Source organism: Artibeus jamaicensis, unplaced genomic scaffold, assembly GCF_021234435.1.
Source record: "Artibeus jamaicensis isolate MK-2021 breed Jamaican fruit bat unplaced genomic scaffold, CSHL_Jam_final contig_777, whole genome shotgun sequence".
Taxonomy (NCBI): Eukaryota; Metazoa; Chordata; class Mammalia; order Chiroptera; family Phyllostomidae; genus Artibeus; species Artibeus jamaicensis.
In genome coordinates this window covers 2,153,360-2,178,272 of record NW_026521966.1, presented here as the reverse complement: position 1 = coordinate 2,178,272, position 24,913 = coordinate 2,153,360, and the positions used below count along the sequence as shown (strand labels likewise).

The window sequence follows — 24,913 nt, the reverse complement described above, 5'->3', positions numbered from 1 at the left end:
TCTCTGTGGGGGGAGCAGCTCCTAAAGAGGCCCTGAGGTGAGACCGTGTTTGAGGGCTGGCAAGGAGGCTAGCAGGGCTGGAGTGGCAGTGAGGGAAAAGGGACGAGGTGGGCAGTAGCGGGGCCGGGGCACTGGGGGCTTCGAGGGGCCCTGGCTAGAACTGTGGCCTTAGCTCTGAGATGGGAGCCCTGTGGGGTTTCTTGCAAATGAGCCCTAAGGCAACTGGTTTACCCTGCAAAAGCACCACTCTGGCTGCTCTGTTGGGAACAGACTGCCGTGGCTTGAGGTCCAGGCAGAGAGGCCATAGGAAGCTCTGCACGATCAGGGGGAGCCACGGGGTGGGGCCATGACAGTGGCACTGAAGAAGGGGTTGGATCTGGAATTAATCTGGAAAATGGAAACCAGAGGATTTCCTGACAGACTGTGCCCAGGGCTGGTCCCAAGCCCCTTTTGCCGCCTCTGGGACTGGCCGAGCTGCTTTCCTCCCGCAGGGACCCTGGACAGCGAAAACATAGAGAGCCAACACCTGCTTTCCGGCACAGGGACCTCCACAGAGGACTTCTGAGGGCCCTGCCCTGCAGCCAGGAGGTCCCGTCCGCCCTGCCTGCAACCCTCCTGCTGGCCTCCATGGTGTCAGTGCCTCTGCTCGCCTTTGGCTGTGGCTCAGCGGCTCCGGCCGAGCTGCACCTGCCACAGCTCCGCGCCCAGCTAGGGAGCTGGCAGTGCCTGTGGTAGGGCTGGGAATTGAGCGATCAGCACCCTCCGTGGGAGGCCTGGGCCCGTGCCTGCACCCAGCACGAGGCTGCTGCGGCCTGAGGTTCTCAGTCTGTCTGCCAGTGGGCCCTGATTAAAGTAAAGCTGGTACAAAGTTCATGGATTTCAGGCCTTTGGACAATTTTGTTATTTATAGTCTCCCTAATACTCTGCTGGAGTGGGAGCAGGAGAGGAAGAAGAGGGCAGTCCTGGCCAAGGAAGCAGGGCTGTCCCTGAAGTGGGGAAACTGAAGGAGCTGCTCAGATGGGTCTCTAGGTGTCCCCTCCCTGGACCTCCCACTGTGACTCAGCTTCCCCACTCTCCAGGGTCAGGCGGGCACTGGACACCCCTCCTAGGGAATTCATCCTTTGAACAAAAAGTGGGGGCCAAATCTGTAGTCTCGGAGATAGAGGTCTACTAGGGCTCTGGGGTGGGGGTGCAGCTTCAAGTGTCAGGGAACTACCAGTGGGAGTGCCCAAGCCCGCCCAGAGCCTGCTGCCCCGAACCACAGCGCTCACACGGCTGTGCCTGAGTGCTCCTGGCTGTGCCTCGCCCTGCGCCCTGGCCCCGCCTCGCCCTGCGCCCTGGCCCCCCACTCCCTGTAGCCCATGCTCTTGCCCTAGCACAGCCCACGGGGAGGGCTGGCTCTGTGGGACTCACACTTGCCACTGGGTTCAGAGCAGCTGGGCACAGCAGGCCCTGCAGGAGATCAACAGCTTCCAGGCGGGCAGCAGTGGGGCGACATGTTCTTTCTGCCTGTGAGCATGAGTTCCTCTCCCCCTCCCCTGGTACCAGGCCAGGCGATCACTTGTTTACTTGCCAGTGGCCCCCTCACTGTGTGCCAGGCTGTGCCTGCCTCCCAGCAGCCGTGGGCAGAGCAGTGACCCAGCCCCATGCTCACCTCCTGACCCTTGCTTGCTCCATCTCTGCCCACTCTGGTGTCCTCCCTGGGTCTACTGATGGGTGGAACAAGCTCCAGGAGCCAGACTCTCCAGCTCAGCCCACGCCTGTTCCCAGAACCAGCCCTCCCTCAGGAGAGGCCATTGCCAGCCAGGTTGACTGGGCCCTCAGCCTACGATTCGACACTTGGAGCTCATGAAAAGGGGGGAGCTGCTATGTTATAAGAAACAGGGTTGATAAGGATATTCAGTAAGAGTTCTGTGCCCAATTACAATGTGTGTGTGTGTGGGGGGGTGGGTCCTACACTACCAAACAATTCTCTGACCCCAGCAGGGTGTCCTGTAATTCAACTCAACTGTGACAGTCTACCCAGAGAGAGTGTCAGATCTTACAGGTTGGGGGTTCAGGCCTACAAGCCTACCACCTCCCAAATTCGGACACCAACCCCAAGTCCAGCTTGGCACCTGTGCTTTGACCAACTGGTTATGAATCAGAGGTTCCCACGACCCCCTCCTTGGGTTCGATTTACCCACTGAAGTAGCTCACAGAACTCAGGATGCTCTCGTACAACTGGGCACAGCCAGGCAGAATGTGCATGGGGCAAGGTGCAGGAAGGGCAGGGAGCTGCCGTGTCCACTCCAGGGGCCACTCTCCCCAGTCACCGTGTGTGCATCAGCCTGAGCCCCCAAGTTCAGACTGTTGGGTTTTTATGGAGGCTTCATTACATAGGCACAATTGGTTAAATTATTGGCCATTGGCGATTGATCTGAACCGCCACACCTTTACCCTCCCCAGAGGCTGGGGGACTGGTGGGGCTCAAAGTTCTAACTCTCTAATCACATGATTGGTTCCCCTGGCAAGCAGCCCCCATCCTTAGGAGGGGTCCAAAAGTCACCTCATTAACAAGACACCTTTAGAGTTCTTATCACTGAGGAAATTCCAAGGGCTTTAGGAAAGCCCTTTAGACTGTGCTAGAAACATACTATAAATCACAATATCACACTTTGTTTCTCCTGAGAAGGAGGTGGCCAGTCTCTGGGCCATGATGCCATGGTCCCTTCAGCATTTACTGGCTATGTGACCTGGGCCCTTTCCTGTCCTCTCTGAGCTGCAGAGTCCCCAGATGTATTTAAGAGGCGTGTTGAGTGTGGCTTTCCCAGCCCAGGCCTTGTGTGGTTCTCATGGTCTGGGTCTAGGCCCCCAGAAACCCAGCAAAGGGTTCTGAACCTTCCTCCCCACAGCTCCTTGAGGCTCGGCTCTTAGAAAAGGGCTCCCCAAGACTCCCAACGCTAGCAGCCCACCCCTCCCCCAGCCCAGAGCCCAGTGGCTGGGGAGAAAGATCAGAAACCTCACTTGTGCCTGTTCCAGAACAGGTGCTGGTATCCGCAGACGCCCATCTTGGTGTCAGGTAGGGAACTAACTCCAGCCCTGCCCTGGACCTCACAGCCCAAGATAACACAGACACTCTGCTAGGTCTAGGGAGGCACACCTTTGGGCAGGGGAGGGGATTACATCCCTCAGAAGTCTTGGCGGGTGGGGGTGGGGTGGCCCAGGAGCTGGCAAATAGCAAGAGAAGGTATGGGGAAGGGAATTCCTAGCAGAAGGAACAGCCCAGGCCACGGTACAGGGGAATGGAGCAGATCTGTGGTGAATCACCGAGGGCCGGGGGTGAATGGAGAGGAAAGTGTGTGAGTGTTTTATGGGATGGAAAGGAGGCAGGGGAGACTGGCTGGGACCAGAGGGCCTCAGATGCCAGCTGAGGAGCTGGGGCTTGAATCCTGTAATCTGGGATAGTCTCTCCCGACTCCAGTACACTCCGGTGTTTGGGTCACTGGACAGGGCAGGTGGTGCTTGCTAGGACCGAGCTAGACAAAATGCTCAGCCAGGAGTGTATAGGATGTGAGGTCTAAAGTGTTTTGAGGCAAGGTGGGAGCTTTGGGGCCGGTGGACTCTGGAGGAGAGAGCAGTACCAGATCAGTCCCCAGGGGGCTGAGGTCACAGGTGTAAGTCTGTGAGAGCTCAGCCACTAGGCCTAGAGCGGGAGTGGCTACCTGAACACACCTGTCTGGCTCAAAGGGCCCTTGCTTTATAATCCCGGTCCCTGATATTCTGGACTTGTTTGTTGGGAATGTCATGAGAGAACATGCTGCTCAGCAGGTTTCGGTCCTCAAGCCTGGCCTGCTCACATAATGTACTAATTGCTCTTTTCAGAAACATGCTGCATTCCAGGTTCCAGGCGTCACGCTGGCAATGCCTATGTGCCTGTCAGTGTGTGTGTGTGCCCGTGCACGCTCACTTCTGCACTGGTGCACGAGCATGTGAGGGTGTGTTTGTGGGGTATTGATAAATGCTCTCCCACCACCCTGACCTCAGGCTTGGAAGGCTGAACACATGCATCGAGGTGATCCCCCAACCCTGACTTTTTCCCCTGCAGCACCAGACACCAGGCTGTCTGTTTTATTCCCTGAAGTGTCTATCTTTCCTCCATGCCTGGTGGGCCTGGGAGGTTGTTTGGTTTAATGAAAGGGCTGTCAGGAGGCAGCAGAGGTATGTGACTGCAGCTGCTCCTTCTGTGTGGCCTTATCTGTTAGAGTTGTAGGGTTGTGTGCCACAGAAATTGACTATCTTAAGTGAGAAAGAAATTTGTTGGAAACATATCAGAAGTTCATAGAATCCATGCAAAAACTGGAGATTCAGGAGCCAGGGTTTCTTGGGACCTCTTACTGGGGGGCCTTCCCCAAGCTCCAGACAATTTTTTCCTATTTCTTTTGCCACCCTACTCAAGACTTCAAACACTGGGCGAGAGGGTCTCGTTGGATCCTGTCCCATGCCTTGACTTATAACTCCATTAAGACCAGGAAACCAGGGTGCTATTAGGAAAGGGTATGGACTCTGAGCATCAGAGCAAGACAGCAGTGAAAGGGAAAAAAAGGCCAGAAAAAAACAAAACAAAACAAAACCAAAGCAAAGATGGCGTTCATTACAATGATCTTGGGCAGGCCACTGGTCCTCTGGCAGATGCATCTTCTCCATGGGAAAGGGGAGAGGCTGCACTCAATGTCCTTCAAGGGGTTCTTTATTTCTGATGGTCTGAGGCCATGATCAAAGGAGGCTGAAGCTTCTATAGTTTAGAAAGTGTTAAAAATGTCCAAATGACAAAACAGAAATGTCTGTTCATGGGGACTCAGAGCCATCTGTTCTGAGCAGGAGAGCGAGGCAGAGATGAAGCATTCTGAACAAAATTTGTGAGGCAGGCCTGGGCGGGGAGATGCAGGGTCTCCAACAAATCCCAGCCTGGCAACACCAGGAGCAGAGGGGAGGTGCCTGTGGGGTGGTGACCTGTGGAGAAGGCAATCAAAGGGTGGACGCAAATGGCATGTGGAAGCTAATGGAGGGTGGAGTCAATTAGGGAGAAAATGCCTTTTCCAGAGGGGCTGGGAGAGGAATCTGGCTGGTTTCTGAGTCACTCAGAGCAACAGACACATACACACGATACAAATCAACACATACTTCCCGAGCACCTACTAAATGTCATTTACTCATTCAACCAACAAACATTCTCCGAACACCTCCTCTGTACTGGTTTGCAGAGATGAATCAGACAGGGTATGGGCCCTCCAGGCTCACAGTCTATTGTGGTGTGGATGTGTGTGGGGGTGGAGGGGGAACTCCTGTACAAACATAGCACAGTGTGATTGGTGTAATGAAGGGATACACAGGTGGACCAGAGGACGAAATGACATTTGTTCAGGTGACTCAGAGAGGGCTTCCTGGAGGAGGTCATGTGTGTGCTGGGTTTCTATAGGACAGGTGGGAGGAGGGAACGAGGTAGAAAGCGTAGGCAGAGCGTGACTGAAGAGCCTGGGGTGAGGGCGTGGCCCATATGACGCTCTCCGTGGTACTGAACAATTATAGCATTAGTAGCACAAGGGCTTTTGTGTAGAGGGGGGAGCAGGAAATAATGAGGTCTGTACAGAAGGTATTCAGCCATGTAATATGAAAAATAGAGACATCTATTAAAGAATATACAGGATACAAGAAACATGGTACTTAGGACAATGACACCTCAGTCCCCTTCAAAGTAGGCACCTTGGGACCTCACACAGTTCTTCCAAATGCCATCAGCTACTCTGTGGTATTTGTCTGAATCTCATTGAGGGTCTAAAATCTCTTCCCTTTCAAAGGTGACTGTAGTTTTTGGAAAAGCCAGAAGTCAAAAGGCACCCAATCTGGGCTGTAGGGGGGCTGAGTCACCTGGGTGATTTGATGTTTCTCAAAAAAACTCAGCACAAGACATGACGCATGAGTGGAATATTGTTGTGATGAAGCTGTCAATCACCAGTTGCCTAAAAACATGCCTTCTGAATCATCTGAATAGTTTCTGCGGAGGAATGTTTCAGGTTAATGCAAAATTTGATGCAGATTAATTGATCTACTTGTTTGGTCATTTTGAATGTGATGGCCACACAGTACACATACTCATTCAATGGCAACTACCGCCCCCACTGACCAGTACAGTGTCATTATTCACACATGGGCAGTCCAGTCCACTCTCCTTGGCTGCCAGGTTACACTGATGTTGTGCAAACTGTCCTCATCGTATTAACAATGGCTGGACTTTTTCCAAACAGGCCTCACACACATGAGTGCCCCCAATTCCTGCCACTCCTCTAGGTTCCAGGAAGTATAACAACTGTGAGTGAGTTTAGGGAGCTCAGTTTTCACTGTGGTGGAATGTAATTTTGAGAGATGAGCAGTACCTGAGGCTGGAGATTGGCATGGGTCATAAAGAGTTATGAAGGGTCTTGGAGATCATGTTAAGGAACTTAGATACTTTTAATCCTGTAGGCAGCAAGGAGCCATGGAAATGTTTTGTACAAGGTAGAGATGGGGTCATATGTATGATTTAGAAAATTGCTGGCAAGAAATATGGAGAAAGACTGGAGGGGGATGTTGGGGCATGTGGTGTTGAGCTTTAAAAGGGTGAGACTGAGAGGTTTGTACTAAGTCGGTAAGCAATGGGGACGTTGGGAGATATTAAAGAAAAAATGGACAGGACCTAGGCATAGGAGTCGAGAGAGAAGAAGGAGCCCCAAATGGCTCCCTGCTAGGTGACAATGTGGATGATGGTGCTATTTGTCAAGGGATAAATGATTCTGGGGGAGAGAGATTTAGGGGAAAGATGAGGAGTTCCATTTTGGATGTGCAGAGTTCAAAGTGCTATGGGATGTCTAGGAGAGAGTGTGCAGAAGACTGCATATGGACCTAGTGCTTGGAGATGAGGCCGTGTCCTGAAATGGAGACTGGTGTGTCGCAGACAAGGGACAATTGCTGAGAACTCATGCGCAGGTGAGAGGCTGCCAAGGGAGAAGGGAAGAGACAGGCCCGAGCCCTGGAAACACTCTCATGTAGGAGGATGAGTAGATGAGAGGTGGACCGAGCTTCCACTTAACAGCCTTGGGGGAGCTGGTGTTCTTCAGACTGTGTTCTGCAAAGCTCTAGTCATCTTACAAGATGCTCTGTGGTCTAGCACACACGGGGCCATGGCAGCCTATACCTCCCCCTGGGAGACTTATAGTGTACACTCTCAGATTAAAGGCTCTGAAAAGTCCCTCAGTAAGGAAATCTACTTCTCTGTGTTTACCCCACCATTTTCCAAATGTGCTTCCCCTTGGAATACTGGTCACTAATGTCCTGTGCCCCATTTGTTTTGAAGTTATGGTCTAGACCTAATGAATGACTATCAGAAGGTCCTTGCACCATCATTGAGTTCAGCCTCACATTATGCCAATGAGCAAACTGAGGCTTGAAGAAGTTAAGAGCAGCATCGTGGGTCAGCAGATAAAATGCTGGCTTGGGGGTAGACACACCCGGGCTTAGTGCGAGCCTCATCGTTTACTACGTATGTGATCTTGGGCAGGTTGGTTCTTTTCCCTGGAACTCTGTTTCTTCTTTGGTCCTATGGAAGTAAGAACCTTAGCTGTCCTATGACCAGTGGTCCTGTGAGACTGCTAGAGGCTGTCAGGAGGCCCTTGTAACTTTCCTAGGACCACACAGCCAGAAAGGGCTGTGGTTGAAAAGATGAGGAGTGTGGGGGAGTGGGAAGGGCCCTTTAAGGCTAGGCTTAGAGTCATGGTTATGCCTCCTTCACAGTGGGACATCGTCTCACAGCCAGACCCTGCTGTAGCTGGCACCGTCACACATGAGAGCCATTGCCAGGGCCCAGCCCCAGCCCCATGGAGCTCTTGGGTCCGTCTTTGCCTTTTAGTCACTCATTACCCTAGGCCACCCATTGGAGCTTCTCCTGTCTGGCTAGGCAGGCTTGAGCTCAGCAAGCTGGAAAGAGGCAGCAAGGCAACTTTCAGAATGAAATCTGCTTTTCTAACCCTTCCGTCACAGCCATTCATACTCAACACGCCGAAGCCTATTTTTAGTCACCTCGTAGAATTTAAAATATACCTCAAGGGCGCCAAAACCCACCAGCTTGGGGATTAACTCTGCTCACAAGAGACAGTGGGGCGGGTGTGTGTGTGGGGGATGTCTCGTGCTGTGCCACTCATTTGCCATGTCATAACTCACTGTAGCCAACGCCCTGCCCATGGGCTTTGGGTCTGGAGGAGCCTGTAGTAGGAGCTGAGTCCCAACCCAGGGGTTTGGTACCAGACACATGGGTCATCACCATCCCTGCCACTGACTAGCCATATATCCATGATGGGGTTGCTTCTGGGGCCTGAGACCTGTCTTTGAAACACAGGGAATAATTCTGGTTTCCCAGGTTCTGTCTAGTCTCATATCATTCTGTCTTCAGTGCTTCGTTTGTACAGGATTTTCATTTCCATCAAAGCCTCAAACAGGTGAGTGAGGTGAGGGGGGTGGGGCACGGAACCGCAGCGCCTCTGAGACAGTGAGAGTGCTGACCGGTTCCGAACAGGAAGCTGCCCCTGGGAGACAGAACTCCTCCCTCCACTAACCACTTACTGACTTCCAGATTGTCTGCATCTTATCCTCCTACCTACCCCGGAGAGAAAAACTGAGACCCAGAGAGAAGAGTTAGGGCTCTAGTCCAGGGCCATGTCTCCTTCTGGGGCAAAGCGGGGCAAGGACCAGCCTCCTGTCTTCCATTCAGCTTTGTCCCTTACCTAGTGCACAGCTGGAAGCCTGAGGCTTGGGGATGTCACACCCTCAGAAGAGGAGGCCCCTTCTTAATGGCTTGTTTCTAGTGGGCTCCATTTAGTGCCCCAGCTCTCCCTGCCAGGGGCTGCCTGTCTATGAGACAGGGATAGGGTCTCAGTGCACACACGGGAAGGGGCCCAGGGAGAGCTCCCGTTGGAAGCTGATCTGGGCTTCCCTGGAGAGGTTGCCAACATAATCTTCTGTGTCTCTTGTAGTCCTGGGACCCAGGCACCCGGGTCACGCTTCTTGGTTCTTACGCAGCTCTCCCTGAATTGATTAAATCAGGGCGGGTGAACAACGACTAGAGCAGCCACGGGTTTTTCTACTGGAGCCCGAGACTTAACTGAGACGCTCTCTCCAGGAGGTGTATGTGCCTTGAGCTCGAGCCTTCTGCTGTCTCCCAGAGTCTCAGCCAAGAGCCCACTCTCGTGTTAGGGAGTGGCGGGGGGAGGGCATTGAGTTGGGTAGTGGGGAGTCCTTCCCGCACCCTGTTACTAGCTCCGTAGCTCCCACAAACCTCCTCCGGGTCCCAGTCCACCTCCACGGTCGCGCGGCTTCGGCGTGACTGCGCCCCCGTCGGGCAGAAGGGACTCTGCGGCTCCGCACCCCACCTCCCCGCCCCGGCCCCGCCACCTCCCACCACCCACCCCCCGGGGCAGCACGTGCGGGGCGGAGTTGTGGCTCTAACTTGGAGCTGATTGGGCGAGGCCTCGTGGGCGGAGCCGGACCTCAGCTGTCAGAGCCGCGGCGGCGAAGGCGCACGGTGCAGAACCTTCGCTGCGCTGCACCCGGGGCTGAAGAGCAGGAGCCGACGGGGCAGGGTCGGGATGGTGCAGCGGCGGCTCCGCGGCGCACACGCGCACTGAGTGGGCCCAAGCTGGGCCGCGCGCCCCCCGCGCCCCCCGCCGCCGCGATCCCGGCCGGCATGATGTGCCTGGAATGCGCCTCAGCGGCGGCGGGCGGCGCGGAGGAGGAGGAGGCGGACGCCGAGCGGCGCCGGCGCCGGGGGGCGCAGCTAGGGGTCAGCGGAGCCGGTTGCTGCGGGGCGCGGGCAGCGAGCGCTGCTGGAGTCGCGGCCGCCGACGATGAGGTGCAGACGCTGTCGGGGAGCGTGAGGCGGGCCCCGTCGGGACCTCCAAGCACCCCCAGCACCACCAGCTGCGCAGCCGCTGCCAAGGGCCCAGGCGCGCAGCAGCCCAAACCCGCCAGCTTGGGCCGCAGGCGAGGGGCAGCCGCCGCCATCCTCAGCTTGGGCAACGTGCTCAACTACCTGGACAGGTACACCGTAGTAGGTGAGCTAGTGCCCCACCCAGCCCAACAACCAGGACCCCCCGCCTCGAGGTACCCCGGGGAGCCTTTGGTCCAGACCCTCTATATCCAAGCCTACGTAGGGTCCCTAAGGGTTCTCATTTCAGGTACGGCTGGGCAAGTGATGCCCGGCGATCCGCGGGTCCAATCCAGGGACCGACCCCCACCCGGGGCCAGGGGTTGGGGGCGTCCCCACCCCTGGAATAGCCCACGCGTCCTCGCTAGCCCTTGACGTCCCATCCGTTGTCCTCTTTTCCAAGAGTCTCCTCTATGTTTCTCAGCCTTCTCGCCTCTGCGCCCCCTTCCGCCCCCGCCTCAGATTTTCGGGCCTCTCCTCCCCTTCCCCCCAGCCTAGGCGTTCTGTGGGTCCGTAGCCGGTCAGTTCCTTCCTTCCTCCGCCGCCTCCACTCCCCTTGCGTCCCTGCGGCGAGTGCGCGCGCCCCTTGCGGGTGTGCGCTAGGGGAGACCAAACGGGGGCAGCGCGGATGTGTGTGTGAGCGTGTGAGCGCGTGGCTGACAAAGGCTCTGGGCTGCGGGGAGAGGAGGGAGGGGAGGGGCGGGTCCGTGGCGCCTGGGGACCCAGGATGCGGTTTGCAGCTGGCTCCGGCCAGAGGCCTGTAGACGCCTCCCCCTGCTCTATGGCGCCTGGGGCCTGGGGTAGGACGCAGGCCACTGAGGCTAGGGAAGGGGTGTCTCACCCTCTGCGAGCATCTATAGGAACCAGCCTTTGGGATGGGTTGGGGGTCTGTAGAACAACCGGGTTCTAGTCCCCGGTTTGCCCCTCCTGTGCTTTATGTGTGACCTTGGGCCAGTCTCAGCTTGTGTTTAGGTCTGTTTCCCAGTTTGTGAGGTAGTTGATTCCTGGGCCCTTTGGGGATGGAATTCCAGTCTGCTCTCTCCCCTCCCCCAGTTCTCAGGATCTCCCAGGAGGGACTCTCCCTAGACTGAGCCGCCCTTAGGTGGGGATGGTGCAGCCTTGGAGGAAAGGACTCTGGCCAGACTGACATAGGTCGGGGCCCCTTGCTGGAGGAGAGCTGTGACGGTATCCCTGGCATTCTGATCCAGACCTGCCTAACCACAGCTTTGTAAATCTGGAACTACCAAAAAAAAAAAAAAAAAAAAAAGTAGGAGGAATTTTGGACAGACTTTAAAGAGAACTTTGTGGTGACAGAAAGAAGCGCCAGGGCAGAAAGCAGGTGCTGCCTGGGTCCCTTTCTCTGGGCCTCTGTCTCCGGCTCTGTGGATGGGGGTTTTGCGTCCAGTGGAAGGGAAGAACTCTAATGGGAGGGTTAGAGCTCTTCCCCTCCCCCACTCTTGCTTTCCAAACCTTTGGCTCTGTGGGGTGGACTCTCCCCAGGAGGCCTCTGTGCTCTTCGAGCAGGAATACTGAGTATGGCCCAAGTGTGCCAGCCTGTCACACATGTTCCTGCCTGGGACCTGGTAGATCAAGTGCCACCCTAAGGTGGCAGAAGTCTGAGAACACTGGGGCCCTACAGTCGGTGCAAAATAGACCTCTGTGTACGGCCCAGAGGTCGTACCAAGGCCCAGACGGCCGGAGAGCGCACGAGAGGATGGCATTACATCTACCAGTTAAACTCGCCCAGGACGAAGTTTTCCACCCTTTCTCAGCGGACCAATGGATGGTGCTCCTTCTGGCGCTGTAACACTTCCCAGCTTGTTGTTTCCCAGCCCCAGACCACCCCCTCTGATGTTCTTAAGGAAGCTGACTCTACCAGGGGCTGAGGGGGAGAGGGTGGGATCAGGGAGGTCTGGTGCTTATCTGCCCCCACCCCAACTTGGGTGGGCTGGGGTGACAGAGTCAGAATTTCAGAATGGGGGAAGAAGATAGGAAATTTCTGGTGACTCGGTAAGGGGGGATGGGGAGCAGTGGCCAAGAGGGGTGTGGGCAGTAGGGAGGAAGGCCCGGAAAGCCCTGTGCAAACAGCAGCCTGGGTTGTGCATCCCTCCCTTTCCCAGCCGGGCCAGAGCTTGTGCACCGCCCCGCCTACAACACACAACGTACACAATTTCCTCTCCGGATAGGCCTGGCTCTCTCTCCCTCGCTTTATGGTAGATTTCCCCCACACTCCTCTGGCCCTGAGTTCAGTTTTTAGGAAGATTTACTGTCTCTATGGCAACTACAAAGGCTTGATGGTCTTGGGGTGGGGCAGGGGCAGGCTCATTCCGGGCCAAATCCACCTGCTGCTGGCTGGCCCAGCTGAAGGAGAGGGAGGATGCTGACAGCCCACTGCTCAGTCACTTTGATGTTCTCACCCCCAAAAACCTCACACTCTGGTCCTGGGTGCCTCCTCATTAAAGGGAATCCCCTCTCTCTCCCTTTAAATCTGTCCTATGAATTTCCGTCTTTACGGTATAGATCAGCTCTGTCCAAAAGGAATAGAATGAATGCAAGCCCCATTTTTAATTAAACATTTCTAGTAGCCACATTAAAAAGGTAAAAAGAAATAAGTCAAGTGAATTAATAGGTATTATTCAACCCAATGTACCCAACATATTTCAACATGTAGTCGATATAAAAGTTATGAATGAGATATTTTGCCTTCTTTTCCACACTGAGTTCTGACTCTGTGTATGTTTGACATTTATAGCGCGTGTCAGTTCAGACAAATCGCATTTCAGGTGCTCAGCAGACACTGTGGGTTCACTGCAGTGGGCGGTCCAGCTCTAGAGTCTTTGATGCCAGAGTTTGGATCCAGGCTTTTCAGCTACCAGCTGTGTGACCTTGAGGGTGTTGCTTGAGCCTTCCAGGTGATCATTTCCTCCCTTCCACCTCCTGGGTTGTGTGGAGCAATTGGGACTCTTAGACCTTTGGGATAAGGCCAGACTCTTAGGAGAGCTTCACAAATGTCAGCTGCCTTCTCTTCCATGCCTTTGTTCAAGCCATGCCCGGCCACGACGCCCTGCCCACTTTTCTCTGTTTCGGACAGTCTCTCTGAGGACACCTTTCCGAACCTCTCCCTCCGCCACCAGGGCTGGTCTGCATCCTGGGAACGACAGTAGGTTCTGCCTCTGCCCTAGCATTCCCAGCGCCACCCAGTGATCCAGCTAATTAAGGCCTCTCCTCCCTGCCCTGAGAACCCCCTGCAGGCAGCAGGCCTTGGGGCAGGGGAGGAGGGCCAGGCTTCCGCTCCTGCTTTCCTTCCCGAACATTGCTTCGGTTGGATGAAATTGAGGTAGCCCAGAAACCAACCACCTCTGGACTCTTCCCCCCACCTCCTTGTGCGATGGGGGCACCGATGCCTGGAGAGTGCAGGCACTTGTCCAAGGTCACACGGCAGAGCGCAGTCGAACCAGAATCCCCCAGCACAGTGTTTTCTTGGTGGAAGAGGGGACATGACCCCTGCTTCTGGCCTAGACGCTCAGAAGCCAGACTGGCCATACTCTATATCTACGCTGATGAATTTCAGCTCAGTCTGACAGAGGCAGTCTGACCTCCTCTGGGGTGAGTGGCCTCTGCTCCCATGGCCCCTAGCAGCCTGGCAGCCAGCCTGTCTTCATTCTGCATCCACCTGTGGCTGCCAGGTTAGGAGAAGGAGGGAGCCCCTCAGGTGAATGACCCAGGTGCCCTCTTCCCAGCTCTGCTTCTTGGTGCCAGGGTTGCCTCTGCCCCTGGGCTCCCATTCTCCCATCTGTAAAATGGAAGCAGAGCTGAGGGTGTGGGTAGCCGCCTTCTGCTTCTGGAACCAGGCTCTGCAAGAGGGGGTTGGTGCTGGCCCTGTGCATGGTTGGAGAATGACTGTTTGAGAGCTGGGATCCTTCTCGAGCTTCTCTGGGTACCTGTTCCTTCCCAAGTTCTTTCCCTTTGACCCAGCCCATGGCAGATTGGCGCTTGAAACTGAGTGGGGCGGGGGCTGGTGCGGAGAGGCAGAACCCTGCCCTGGGGGAGTACTTGTCTGCCACAGAAGCTGAGACCGGTATCCGTGGCAACCACTCACTAACACAAACCCAGAAGGGTAGCTGAACATAGGGACCCAGCCAAGAACACAAGCCTGGCAGGGACTGGGGGCTTCCCCAGACACCTGAGCTGGGTACAGGAGAGGGCTGCCAGGCTGCGTGTTCTGGCTCCTTCTTTTCTGTTTGTCTGCCTGGTTGAGTCTGTACAGAGCTGACAGATGAGGAAATGGAGGCCCAGGGTCTTTTACAGGATCACCTGTGTGGGTAGAGGCCAAGTTAAATCTCACCTTTGCCGCTCTCTCTGGATAAGGATAGCCAATACCACCTCCATATCGTCCCCTCGGGTGGCCCTCCACATGGTAACTATCAAGAACGGTCTGCAGGGCAGGGTGTCCCAGGGCCGCATTCCAAAGCACCTGCCTGGCAGGTCAGCCCCCAGGTGAACCGCAGGCCAGCCTGGAGTGCCAGCACCCTAATGACTCACTGCCAGCTGCCCATTTCCTTGATCCTTGTTCCTCCTCAGGCATCTTGCAGTTGGTTTCGCCAGCCCCTCGGGCAGTGCTGTTGACCTATCCGAGGAAGTACCTTGAAACTCACTACTGGGCTGGGACCCAGGGCCATCTGATGTCCCAGCCCGTGCCTCAGTTTCCCATTTCATAAGCGCTGCGGGAAGGCTGCAAGGCTGTAGGTTACGGCCTGATCTGCGAGTAAGGTTGCCCAGTCAGAGCTGCTCAGACAGGAAGGAGCTCTGTATCCCTGCCCCAGAAAGGAAGTGGCTTTTGTTTCTGCCCAAGTGTGAACTCCTGAAATCCTGAGCGTAGAAAGCGAGTGATAGTAGGGAGGCAAAGAAGAAGCTGGTATGAGATCCCCAGGCTGGGGCGGGGGCTCCCTGCTGGGCTCCCTGTTGGGCTCTGACTGCCTCCTGGGCTGAGCGCCTGGCTTTGCCAAACTTGCTGTGTGACCCGATGCAGATGCTGACCCTCTCTGACCTCTGAATCCACAATAGGTGATTTTGCTTCTCTCTTTTTGCGGTCAGTGTCTTGCTCCTGAAGGTGGTGTGGGGCACTGCGTCTCAGGAACTTGTGCCTGCTGGCCCCTAGCTCAACCTGCACCTCCCTCCCCCAGCTCTGTGCCCCAGGGGCTGCAGCAGCTAACCTCAATTTCCCTGGGTGGTTCCCAGTGGTGTCTCCGCCCTCCTTCCAAGAAACCTTCCCCAGCTCTCTGGGCCGAGCCAGGCACCTAGCTCCTGCTTTTCAGCTGCCCTGTGTCCCATATCCACCACAGCACCTACCCTTGTGTGGTGTGGCCATCTCCCTCCAGCCTCGAGGAGCCGAGCCCGGTCATCTCTGTGATCTCAATATATGTGGGGGTTTGGCACAGCCTCGACCATTGTCGATGGACTTAAGTGGCAGAGTTGGGTTGACCCAGACCTGCCTGACCCCCAAAGTGCAGCCTTCTGAACTGGAGGGTCCTGGAAAGGTTTGGACAGCCCTAGGTAAGGACCAGGCCCCTGTTGCCGAAGCCAGGGCTTCTCTCAAGGTAGACGGTACTATCCTTTTGTTCTGACCGGGTCACAGCGAGCTGTGGGACCTTACATCCCAGGGAAGGAAATCGGAGAAGTGGTCAGCGTGGTCTGCCCAGCTCTCAGCCCCGGCATTGGGGCCCCCCTCACCCGCATGCTGGGCAGAGTGGCTTCTGTACGTTCAGGAGGTCACTGTGGTGGCTCGGCTCGGCCTCTTGTGCAGAGAGGGCCCTAGAGGCGAATGGCTGGCCCCAGGTCACACAGTGTGACAGTCTGCTCTGGGCCTGGCCCTCTGCTGGTAGCTACCTGGGAAGTTGGTGGAAGGAGCCTGGCAGAGACGTAGCAGTGGGCAGAAGCAGTTGCGTTAGAGCAAGAAGTAAGCAGGAACCACGTATTCACCACATCTTGGAGGCTCAGGTTGGGTCCCTGCTTCCTACCTCCCTTCCGTCCCCTGCCATCGTGGAGACCCATACTGGGGTCTCCCCGCGACCTGGTAGCTCCAGGAGGTCTTCGTGGTCCCTTCACTGTGAAGCATGGATTTTCCAGTGGGGTCCCAGGAGGCTAGGAGCATGGTTAGGCTTTGTAAACTGTGAAGGGCGGTGCCTGGGGAGGGCCGTGGTACTTGGTCGCTCACTGTTTCTTGTACCCATTTGAGGGCTGTGGATGTGTATGTCAAGAAGGGGCCGGTTGCAACCTCTTCTCTGGGTTTTGCTGTGGGGAGGCCAGGTCTGGAGCTTGGAGGCCAGCTCAGCCTCACTCCTGCCTGTCTTTTTGGCCTTTGTCCCCTCACCTTCTGAATCTCAATTTTTTTGTCCCAGAAGCGGGATCAGAAGTCACTGGTCCCTTGGCCACTGATGCAGTACACCAGAAGAAGCTAGGGGTTTGTGGACTTGAGCTGTGCCATTTGGGCGTCTCTTATCTCTCTCCCCACACTTCCCCTTATCTTATGTCCGTGATCATGCAGGCCATGCCCTCTGAGGATCATGATGAGGGTGTGGCCACCTTGTCCTTTGTCCTGGGAGCCCCTGAGGTAGGACAGGGCCAAGGATGCTGAGCTGGGAAAGGAGTGGCTGTGCAAAGCCCCCAAATTGCTAAGGCTGAGCCTGATTCCAGGAAAGCTGGCCCCAAATGATAGAGCAGAACCACAGGACAGAGGCCAGGCTGCCTGTCCCCACCCACTCTGGGCATAGAGACTTGGGGGGGAAGGGAGGGCTCTCTGAGCTCTGGGAGTGGCTCCTCTCCAGGGCTAGCAGGCTGGGCTCTTGGTAGGGAGGGGTGTTATGGCCTGCAGCTGGCGTGCTCTTTAGCGGACAAGTATGGAATCTAGATCCTCCAGGGAGGGCGTAGGACTGGGGCTGGGGTCCTGATACAGTCCCTGCAGAGATGACCACTAAGCTGTCCTGACATTAACGACCAGGTTCGTAGGGCAGCGCGGTGGTAGCAGGGTCAGCATACCTGTAGAACAAATGTGATTGAGATTTAGGCTGGACCTAGCAGGGGTGTATGGGGGTCCTGGGTCACTTTCATGGGCCACCTGAGGCTCAGAGCAGTTTGTTGAAGGTCACTCAGCTTGCCCTTGGTGGATGGCAGAAGGGGCAGGATCTTGCCCTAGGGAAGCTCTGGGGCAGGTAGAAGTGCATGTGCTTGAGAGCTTGGGTCCCCAGCTTGGGGACCACCTTGGCCAGTCCTCTCAGGCTAAAGGTGGGCTGGGGGAAGGTGTGTGGTCAGCAGGGCCAGGCTGTGGTTTCCCAGACTTAGCCATCCAGAGCCAGGTCAGCAGAGCCAGGCCCTTAGGCCCCTGTAATTACTGGGGTGGGAGCTATGGCCCAGTGTTGGAGCAGGGGTGAGACTTGAGAGTAAGCCAGCCCTGAGGCTCCACAGGGGCACCAGGGCCCCTCCTAGGGAGAACGACCTATGGCAGCCGTGACCCACCCCTTCAGGTCCCTAGGCTCTGTCTCTCTAGCCGTCCACCACCATGCTGGAGAAAAGATCCCTGAGGCAGGAGTTCCCATCGGTCTCAACCTGGCTAGGGCTCCTGCCCCATGAGTTATTGATCTGTGATAACTGTTACTGACTACCAACTATGTGCTAGTTAACGTTCTAAGCACTTTACGTGGATCATCCTCACAGCAACCATAGAAAGCAGATCTTAAAATGAAGAGGAAACTGGCACAGAGATGTTAAGTAACTTGCTTAGGGTCACACAGCAGGAAAGGTGGAGAAGCCAGGATTTGAATCGAGATGGTCTGGCTCCAGAGCCCATGTTCTTGGGAATTCAGCTCGGCTGCCTGCTGCTCTGAGAGACACAGGGTGAATGGGGTGCGATGACGGCTGTGTTGGGGGAGGGAGCTTGAGCAGCAGGTGGCCTGGCCGGGCTGATGAGGCAAGAAGAGACCTCGGGACTACAATGTCCCTCCCTTGCATCTGAAGCTGGTCTTAGCTGGGGGCTCCTGTGGTTATTGTGGGTTCCCTGGTACGCCTTGGCCTTTTCGAGGACTCTGTGATGTCAGCAGGTTGGGGTGTAGACCTGGCTCCACCAGGGCTACTGAGGGACTGGCAGTGAAGGGGGATCACCGTCAGTATCTGTGACCAGACGGCTGGGGCTGTCCTTAAGGTTATAAGCCCCCGGTCAACAAGACCCACAGAGCAGGGCTTGGGCGGGGGTGGGGCATCCTGGCAGATGTGATTTTGGATCCGGGCTCTGGATGAAGTGGATCATCTCTTTTTTTATTTTTTAAAAAGAGAAATCTACTTTTTAAAAAGTTTTTAAAAAGATTTTATTTATTTATTGTTAGAGTGAGGGGAAGGAGAAAGAGAGGGAGAGAAACATCAATGTGTGGTTGCCTCTTGTATACCCCCTACCAGGGACCTGGCCCAAAACCCAGGCAGGTGCCCTGACTGGGAATCCAGCCAGTGACCCTTTGTTTCTAAGGCCAGCGCTCAACGCTCTGAGCCACACCAGCCAGGGCTGGATAAGTGCATCTTAACAAGTGGACGTGGGCAGCATGACAGAGAAAGAGGTCATGGCTGTAGTCAAGACCTGGAGGTCCACAGGCTGTGATGTGCAACCGTAGCAGACTCGGATCAACCCCGCCAGTGGTTTCCGGTCACCTGCACTGCGTGCTAACAGATCCGTGCGTCTCACTCTAGACAGGGCCATTGTGCAGACAGAGGTGGGTCATCAGGGCCTCAACTGCTGGAAGAAATCTGGCCTTCACTGGGGCAAAGGGGAGACACTAAGCACTGTTGGGCTGTTACACAACTGAGCTAGGGCAGGTAACACTCTTCGAACAGTGTCTGGCTCATAGCAAGCACGAATATGTGTTAATATCCAGAGTATTATTGTTATTAGTAGCAGTATTACTGAGCCAGCAGTCTGGGCCAGTGCATTTTGGAGAACACAGGGGTTACTGTGAGTTCTACCCAGAGGTGACAACTCCTGGACCACTGGCATTAGATCCTTGAGTCACTGTCTATGGTCTCTGAAGCCCAGCCCAGGACTCAGCACACCAGTGAGGGCTTGTGAGATCAGGCTGCAGGAGGGATGTTGGCTGAGCCAGGAGCGGCTGGAAGCAGGGAGCCCAGAGAGCAGGCTGGGTGGTGAAGGAAAGGATCGTTGGGCCCATTCATGGGCCTGTGGGAGGTGAGGGCATGTCGTGGCCGACCCCACGGTGTCTGGCCTGGGTAGCACTATGGCACCACTCAGGGAATGGGGACCAGGCGGTGGAGCAGTGGACTCGGAATCCAGGTGGCTGGGTCACTCAGGGATAAGAGAGTCTGTTGGATTAAGCCACCAGGAGGTGGTTGGTTTCAGGGAGTGTTGGAGGTGAGGACATCTAGTTGGGGAGAGGTCAGAACTCTTGTAAGAACTTTAAGATTTTACTTATTTACTTTTTAGAGAGGGGAGAAGGGAGAGAGAAAGAGAGGGAGAGAAACATCAATGTGCGACAGATACATTGATCGGCTGCCTCTTGCACACTCTCACCCGAGGACCTGGCCCCTAACCCAGGCATGTGCCCTGACTGGGAATCAAACCAGTGACCTTTTGGTTCACGAATGGTCACTCATTCCACTGAGCCACACCAGCCAGGGCTCTTGTAAGAACTTTAGCTATGAAGAGGGAGAGGGCAGAAGCAGTTGGTAGAGACAAGTCAGGTGCTTTTACCACCAGGGTGAGAGAGGTGTGAGCACTTTTGCAGGCTGATGATGTGAAGGAGACAGCAGTGAGGGAGAGGCTGAGAGGACAGGCTCAAGCCAGGGGCAGGCCCCGGACCAGACCCCTGGGAGGCAGAGAGACTGCCAGCCCAGAGGGGACAGTTAGTCTTAGATAAGAGGCAAAACCCTTTCTGGCTGTGAAGTTGGGGTGGCGGCCTGGAGATGCCCGGAGTGGGACCTGTGGCCATAGGGCGGCTGGGGGCTGTGGGTGGGCTGGGAGCCCCACCTTGCCTGCCCCTGGCTGGTGGGGCTGGTGGAGTGGGCTTGGCCTGAGCTGTAGGAGGCTCCTCCTGGGCATGAGGCCCATCCTGTGACCCACCAAACCTCAGCCTCCAGGAAAGAGGCTAAAAATAAGGCTGTGGTGAAGAAGGGCGGGGGGTGTGGGTGCCCAAGCCAGGCTGGAGCCCAGAGGAAAGTCTGAGACGACCGGCTGGGCTACTGTGACACACGCTTCCCGTGCCAGTGGCCAGTGGGACCTCATCCACTTGTGGCCATGGCCCCTTCCAGGCCTGTGAGAGGGAAAACAACCCAGTGAGGCTCGGGCAGGGCCTGCATAGGCCCTGTTTCCTGGGAAGGTTCTCTCTGGCCTTCTGCCTGGAGCTGAGGCCTTGCACCTAAGCCTGGGCTCTGAGGGGCGCCGGGGGTATCCAACACTTCCTGTGTCTTGAGATCTAGGCTTCCTGGGAGCAGCCAGGGACCTGGGGTGCCATCTGGGTGTGGAGAAAGGTTTCTGCCCCCTACCAGGAGCTCGGTGAGGTGCGGTAGAGGAGGTCAGGGAGGTTGCCTGGAGGCAGAGGCAACTGTTGGGCTTTGAAGTCATGGGGTGGGGACCGTGCCCAGGCAGGTGGCTAGAATGTGCCTTGGGAGGAAGCAAGAGTGTTTTTATCAGTTGCGCACACAGGCCATCTTCATGGTGACCAGTGGGCCTGCAGTGACTCTGGATTCATGCCCTCCGTTTGGCTGGGGTGAGCACCCACTGTTCAGGGGCTCGGGGGTGCAGGGGGAGTTTTGTCCTCCCACCACTTCCCAGCCCCACCCGTCCTTACCCAGGACCTACACAGTCCCTGTTCTGGGCTCTGAAGACCCAGACTTGCCACGGCTCCAGCCTGCAAGGGGCTCCAGGTCGGGTCAGGGAGGAGGCAGACACTCACGAATTTGTCTGTGCGTCCACTCTGCACATAGTCACTGTGGGTGGGCTGTGTGCTGGGCCCCGGGCTGGGGGACGAGAGCCAACCCCACAGAAGCAGTGTGGCAGAAGGACAAGCTTCGGTTCTGGGAGTACACCTGGTTTCAGATCTCACCCCTGACACCATTCCCCTTCTCAGAGCCTCAGTTTCCTCAGATGGAAAATGGGGATAATCGTTGTAGTTAGTGGAATAGGCAGCAAGGCAATGATAATCACAGACATGGGCATACGTAGAAGTACCACCTGAAGGGCCTCACACAGTACCTGGAACTTAGCAGGAACCCAAAACTGCTGGCTCTTAGCTCCTGGCTACAAGGGGTCCAGGTCCCTATGTGTCTTCCCTGTAGGGCTAACGAATCCTGGTATGAAAAATGATGAAACAAGGATGAACAGGGGCGACTAACTTATTGAAGTTGGTGGGAGAGAAATCAGGAAAGACTTCCTAGAAGAGGAGGCACCTGAAGTTGGCTTGAAGGAGTGGCAGGAATTAGCAAAGCCAACATAGTTGTGCCAGGGTAGAAGAGGAAGCATGAGTAAATGGTGAGGGGCGGGGGCATGAGTAGTTTTAGGTGATTGGAGTACGGGGTGGAGGGATGAGGTCCTGAGGTGCGAGGCCAGAGGGCAGGGTGAGCAGGGCTGACGGGGATGAACCTGCAGCTGGTGATCTGGTGAAGGGGCTGTGTCCCCCTGCAGCCCTGGGGAGTCACGGTCAACAGTGACTATGCAAGGGATGTGATCAGACCCACACATCAGGAGGGAACAGGTCCTGGCTCCGGAGTGGAAGTAGATTATGGGGGTGGGAGCTGAGTGTGGGCGGTTCCCCAAAATAAGGCCCAACAGTGCCACCCGCAGCCCTGATGGAACTCTGAGCCTCTGAGGCCAAGTCGGGGCACCTCGGAGGTCCCACTTGGTGGCTCTTTGTTCCACAGGCCCAAGCCTGGCCTTTGGCTTCTGCTTCGGAGGCGAGATTACACAGCCCGCCCTGGTTATTAAGTCATTAACTGGGTCTCACATGGCCTCTTCATTACAGGTAATTATGGTAAATCCACTGCGGACATTAACAAGGAGGAAGACATTAACAAGCAGCTTTTCTCAGCTTTAGGCTGCTAGGACAGTGGCTGGGTGGACCCGCACCCCAGGAAACTGCCCAGCATCCCAGCCTTGGGTCCCAGGAGGAACAGTAACCTCCACTCGCACCGCTTACAGCCCCAGCCACCAGATGGGACCCTCATACTGTGCTTGGGGATTCCACTTTCACGCGGTAGAACTTTGAGCACGTGGCTTAACTTTCTGTGCCTCAGTTTCTTCATCTGTCCAGTGAAATAATAGTAGGGTTGTGTGAGGATTAAACTAGCAAAGCACTTACTGCTCAATAATTTAAACCATCATTTCAAATGCTGACATCATGTTCTTCTTCATCGTCATCTTCTTCATCATGAACAACCTGGGAATCCCCCAAAGGCAGGGTCCGGTCCCTTCCTCTGTCCCCAGCACAGGGAGCCCACGAGGCCCTGTCTCCTCCTTTCTTCCCTCCTTGCTCAGTGCAGGTGCGTGGTGGTCAGGGGAGTCTGTACTATGGCCCAGCTTCCTGGTGTTCTTAGAGATAAGCCGAGGTTGGAGCGGAGGTGCTGTGGGCCCCCGAGGCTGGGGCTGTACTCACTCAGGGCCCTGGTTGAGTGCTGCGAGAGGGGAGCAGGATCCAGGAGCTTGCTGGCCAGACCCGGAGAGAGAAGGCATGGCAGTCGCTATGATCCCTGGCAAGTGTGGTCCATGCCCCCCTGCAGCCATGGCTCAGTCTGTTCACAGTTAGGGGTGGTTTCTGGTTGCCTTTCCGGCCCCTATCCCACAATGCCCTAAAGGGAGAGAGAGGTGGCTGGATCTTGGGAAAAGGCTACCTCCTTCCCCTAGTTAAAGCCAGCCTGGAGCCCCACCTGCTTCCTTCGGCATCGGAAAATTGGGGGTCCTGGTTAGAATCCTGAGGACAACTGGCTGAGTGTATGTGCATGTGTGCACACATGCTGTGTGCAGGTGCTGCCGAGCAGGTCAGAACCCTGAGCCCCGTCCCAGCCAGAGAGCCCCCGTCGCAGCTCTCGGCGGCTGCCCACCCGCTCTCCGGGCTGCAGGCTCCGCGCGTGTTCCTCACTCAGTCTAGGTTTGTGCCGCAGGTGGGCAGATAGGAAGCCTGGCTGCCTCACTGGGCTGAGTGACCTCAGGAGAGCCTGGGTTGTGCCTCAGGCCCCTGCAGGGGCTGAGGGAGCACAGGAGGCACAGTGAGACAGGACGGAGCTTGGCTTCTGAGGTCCCCAGTGGCCTCTCAAACCTGGGTAGGGTGGAGTTGTGCAGATGGAGTCAGGCTGGGTCCTGCAATGTGGAAAGAGATCTGGGTTGGGAGTAGGGGTCACCTACGTGGGGTGGGGGATGGGGCACCAGGCATCAGGCACCTCTGGTAAGCACCGTCTGTCGTCTTCCCCTCCAGGCGTCCTTCTGGATATCCAGCAGCACTTCGGGGTCAAGGACCGAAGTGCCGGACTGCTGCAGTCAGGTGAGGCCCGTGACCCCTGGCCCCGTCTTGGTCCCCTCCTTCCTGGTGGGTCATTCTCTGCTGGCTCTTGTACTAGCCCTGACTGGTCGGTGAGAAGGTGGACTTTGTGTGCAAACCGCACTGTCGCCACTCACAAAGGCAGCCCTTCTCCAGCCTCTGCTTTTCTTCTTACAAAAGAAAACAAATCACACTTGCCCTGCCAGGCTGTGGGAGATATATCAGTGTATAGGCCGAGAGCCCAGGTCTCTGGAGGTGACTCCTGGGGCTTCATGGGGACCCAGGCGTCCAGGTTTCATCCAGAGGCTGGCAAAGGGGACTCCTCAGGTCAATAAGTTGGGCACTGTCAACGCAACCTTAGCAACCCCGTGTCCATTTCCTCCCCCACCCCCAGTTCCTTCCTCTGCCATCAACCTGGGAGTCATCGCTTAGATGTCAAATCAGGAAACCCCCTGGGCGGCCCAGAGCCGTTCCCAGACTCAGGGTGGGAGCCAAGTCCTGGGCCTGGGGTTCTCGGCCCTTCTCCCTCGGGCACCCCGGCATTCTGATGCTTGGGGTGCCAGGGTCCAAGCCCCCTGGGCCAGGGCATTTGGCAGGCCATTAAGCAATGATCCCAGCCTGTCTGCCCTTTCCACTAGGGTCCTTGTCTCCTTTGTCCCTGCCCTGCCCACTCCCTGGCCCTGGTGGGCCTGAGTCCCTGGCTTCCCCCCCTACTCACTCACTGTGGCCGGCTCTTCAGCAGGCCCCGTAGACCAGGGCAGAGCCAGCAGTGCCTGCCAGCCTTGCTGTGTGGCTGGGCCCAGTCCCCTTGACCCTGGTTCCCCTGGGTGCAGGAGTTCAGCTGAGTGTGAGGCCCAGTCAGGGGTAAAGGAGGAAGTCCTCGGTCTATATTCCGGTCTGGGGACCCTTCCCCTGCCTGGGCTCCCCAGGAGGGAAGGGTGGCGGGAACCGGCCCTCTCTAGGAACCTGCCTGACCTGTCTAGGTGGCATTCCAGTGTGAACAATGCCAGGCCTCCAGAATGAGCTCACAGAGCCAGGCCCCCTACGCTCACACCCCAGACAGGGCCTTGGGGCTCAGAGAGAGGCGCGTGATAATCGCTGGCATGTGACGGTTGACAGAACTAGGACCGGGGCAAGGTAGTGTGGTCCAGCCCCTCCTAAGGGTGGCCAGGTGCCTGCAGATGTCACCTCCACACAGAATGTGATCCCAAACCCTCCCCTGGCCCCTGCCGCCTTTCTGGGTGTCCCTGGCTGGGCCAGAGCAAGTTGGCCCGCCCTGGGGCCTGGGACAGGTCCCTCCAGCCTCCTGGGCTCTGTGCTTATAGAGGGGAAGAGAGTTCAAGCTAGATGGGAGCGTGGGAGGGGCAGGCCGCTGAGCTGGTGAGGAAAGGGCAGGAGAGAG

The 24,913-nt window shown here is 56.3% G+C and overlaps 2 protein-coding genes across 4 annotated transcripts in view; both read left to right on the top strand.

Annotated features, from left to right (window-relative positions):
* Nucleotides 1-578, top strand: part of SPNS3 (SPNS lysolipid transporter 3, sphingosine-1-phosphate (putative)) — a 38,152-nt gene extending 37,574 nt beyond the window's left edge. The window contains exon 12 of the mRNA XM_037133068.2: nt 492-578. Coding sequence (XP_036988963.2) covers nt 492-565 — 74 coding nt within the window. The 3' untranslated portion in view covers nt 566-578. The remainder of the gene's footprint in view (nt 1-491) is intronic.
* A 9,000-nt stretch (nt 579-9,578) lies between these two features.
* Nucleotides 9,579-24,913, top strand: part of SPNS2 (SPNS lysolipid transporter 2, sphingosine-1-phosphate) — a 37,557-nt gene continuing 22,222 nt past the window's right edge. For 2 of the 3 annotated variants that reach the window (XM_053672586.1, XM_037133020.2), the window contains exons 1-2: nt 9,579-10,118; nt 23,449-23,514. In XM_053672586.1, the coding sequence (XP_053528561.1) occupies nt 9,752-10,118; nt 23,449-23,514 (433 nt within the window). In that variant the 5' untranslated portion in view covers nt 9,579-9,751. The remainder of the gene's footprint in view (nt 10,119-23,448; nt 23,515-24,913) is intronic. The other variant, XM_037133019.2, reaches the window with a different exon arrangement.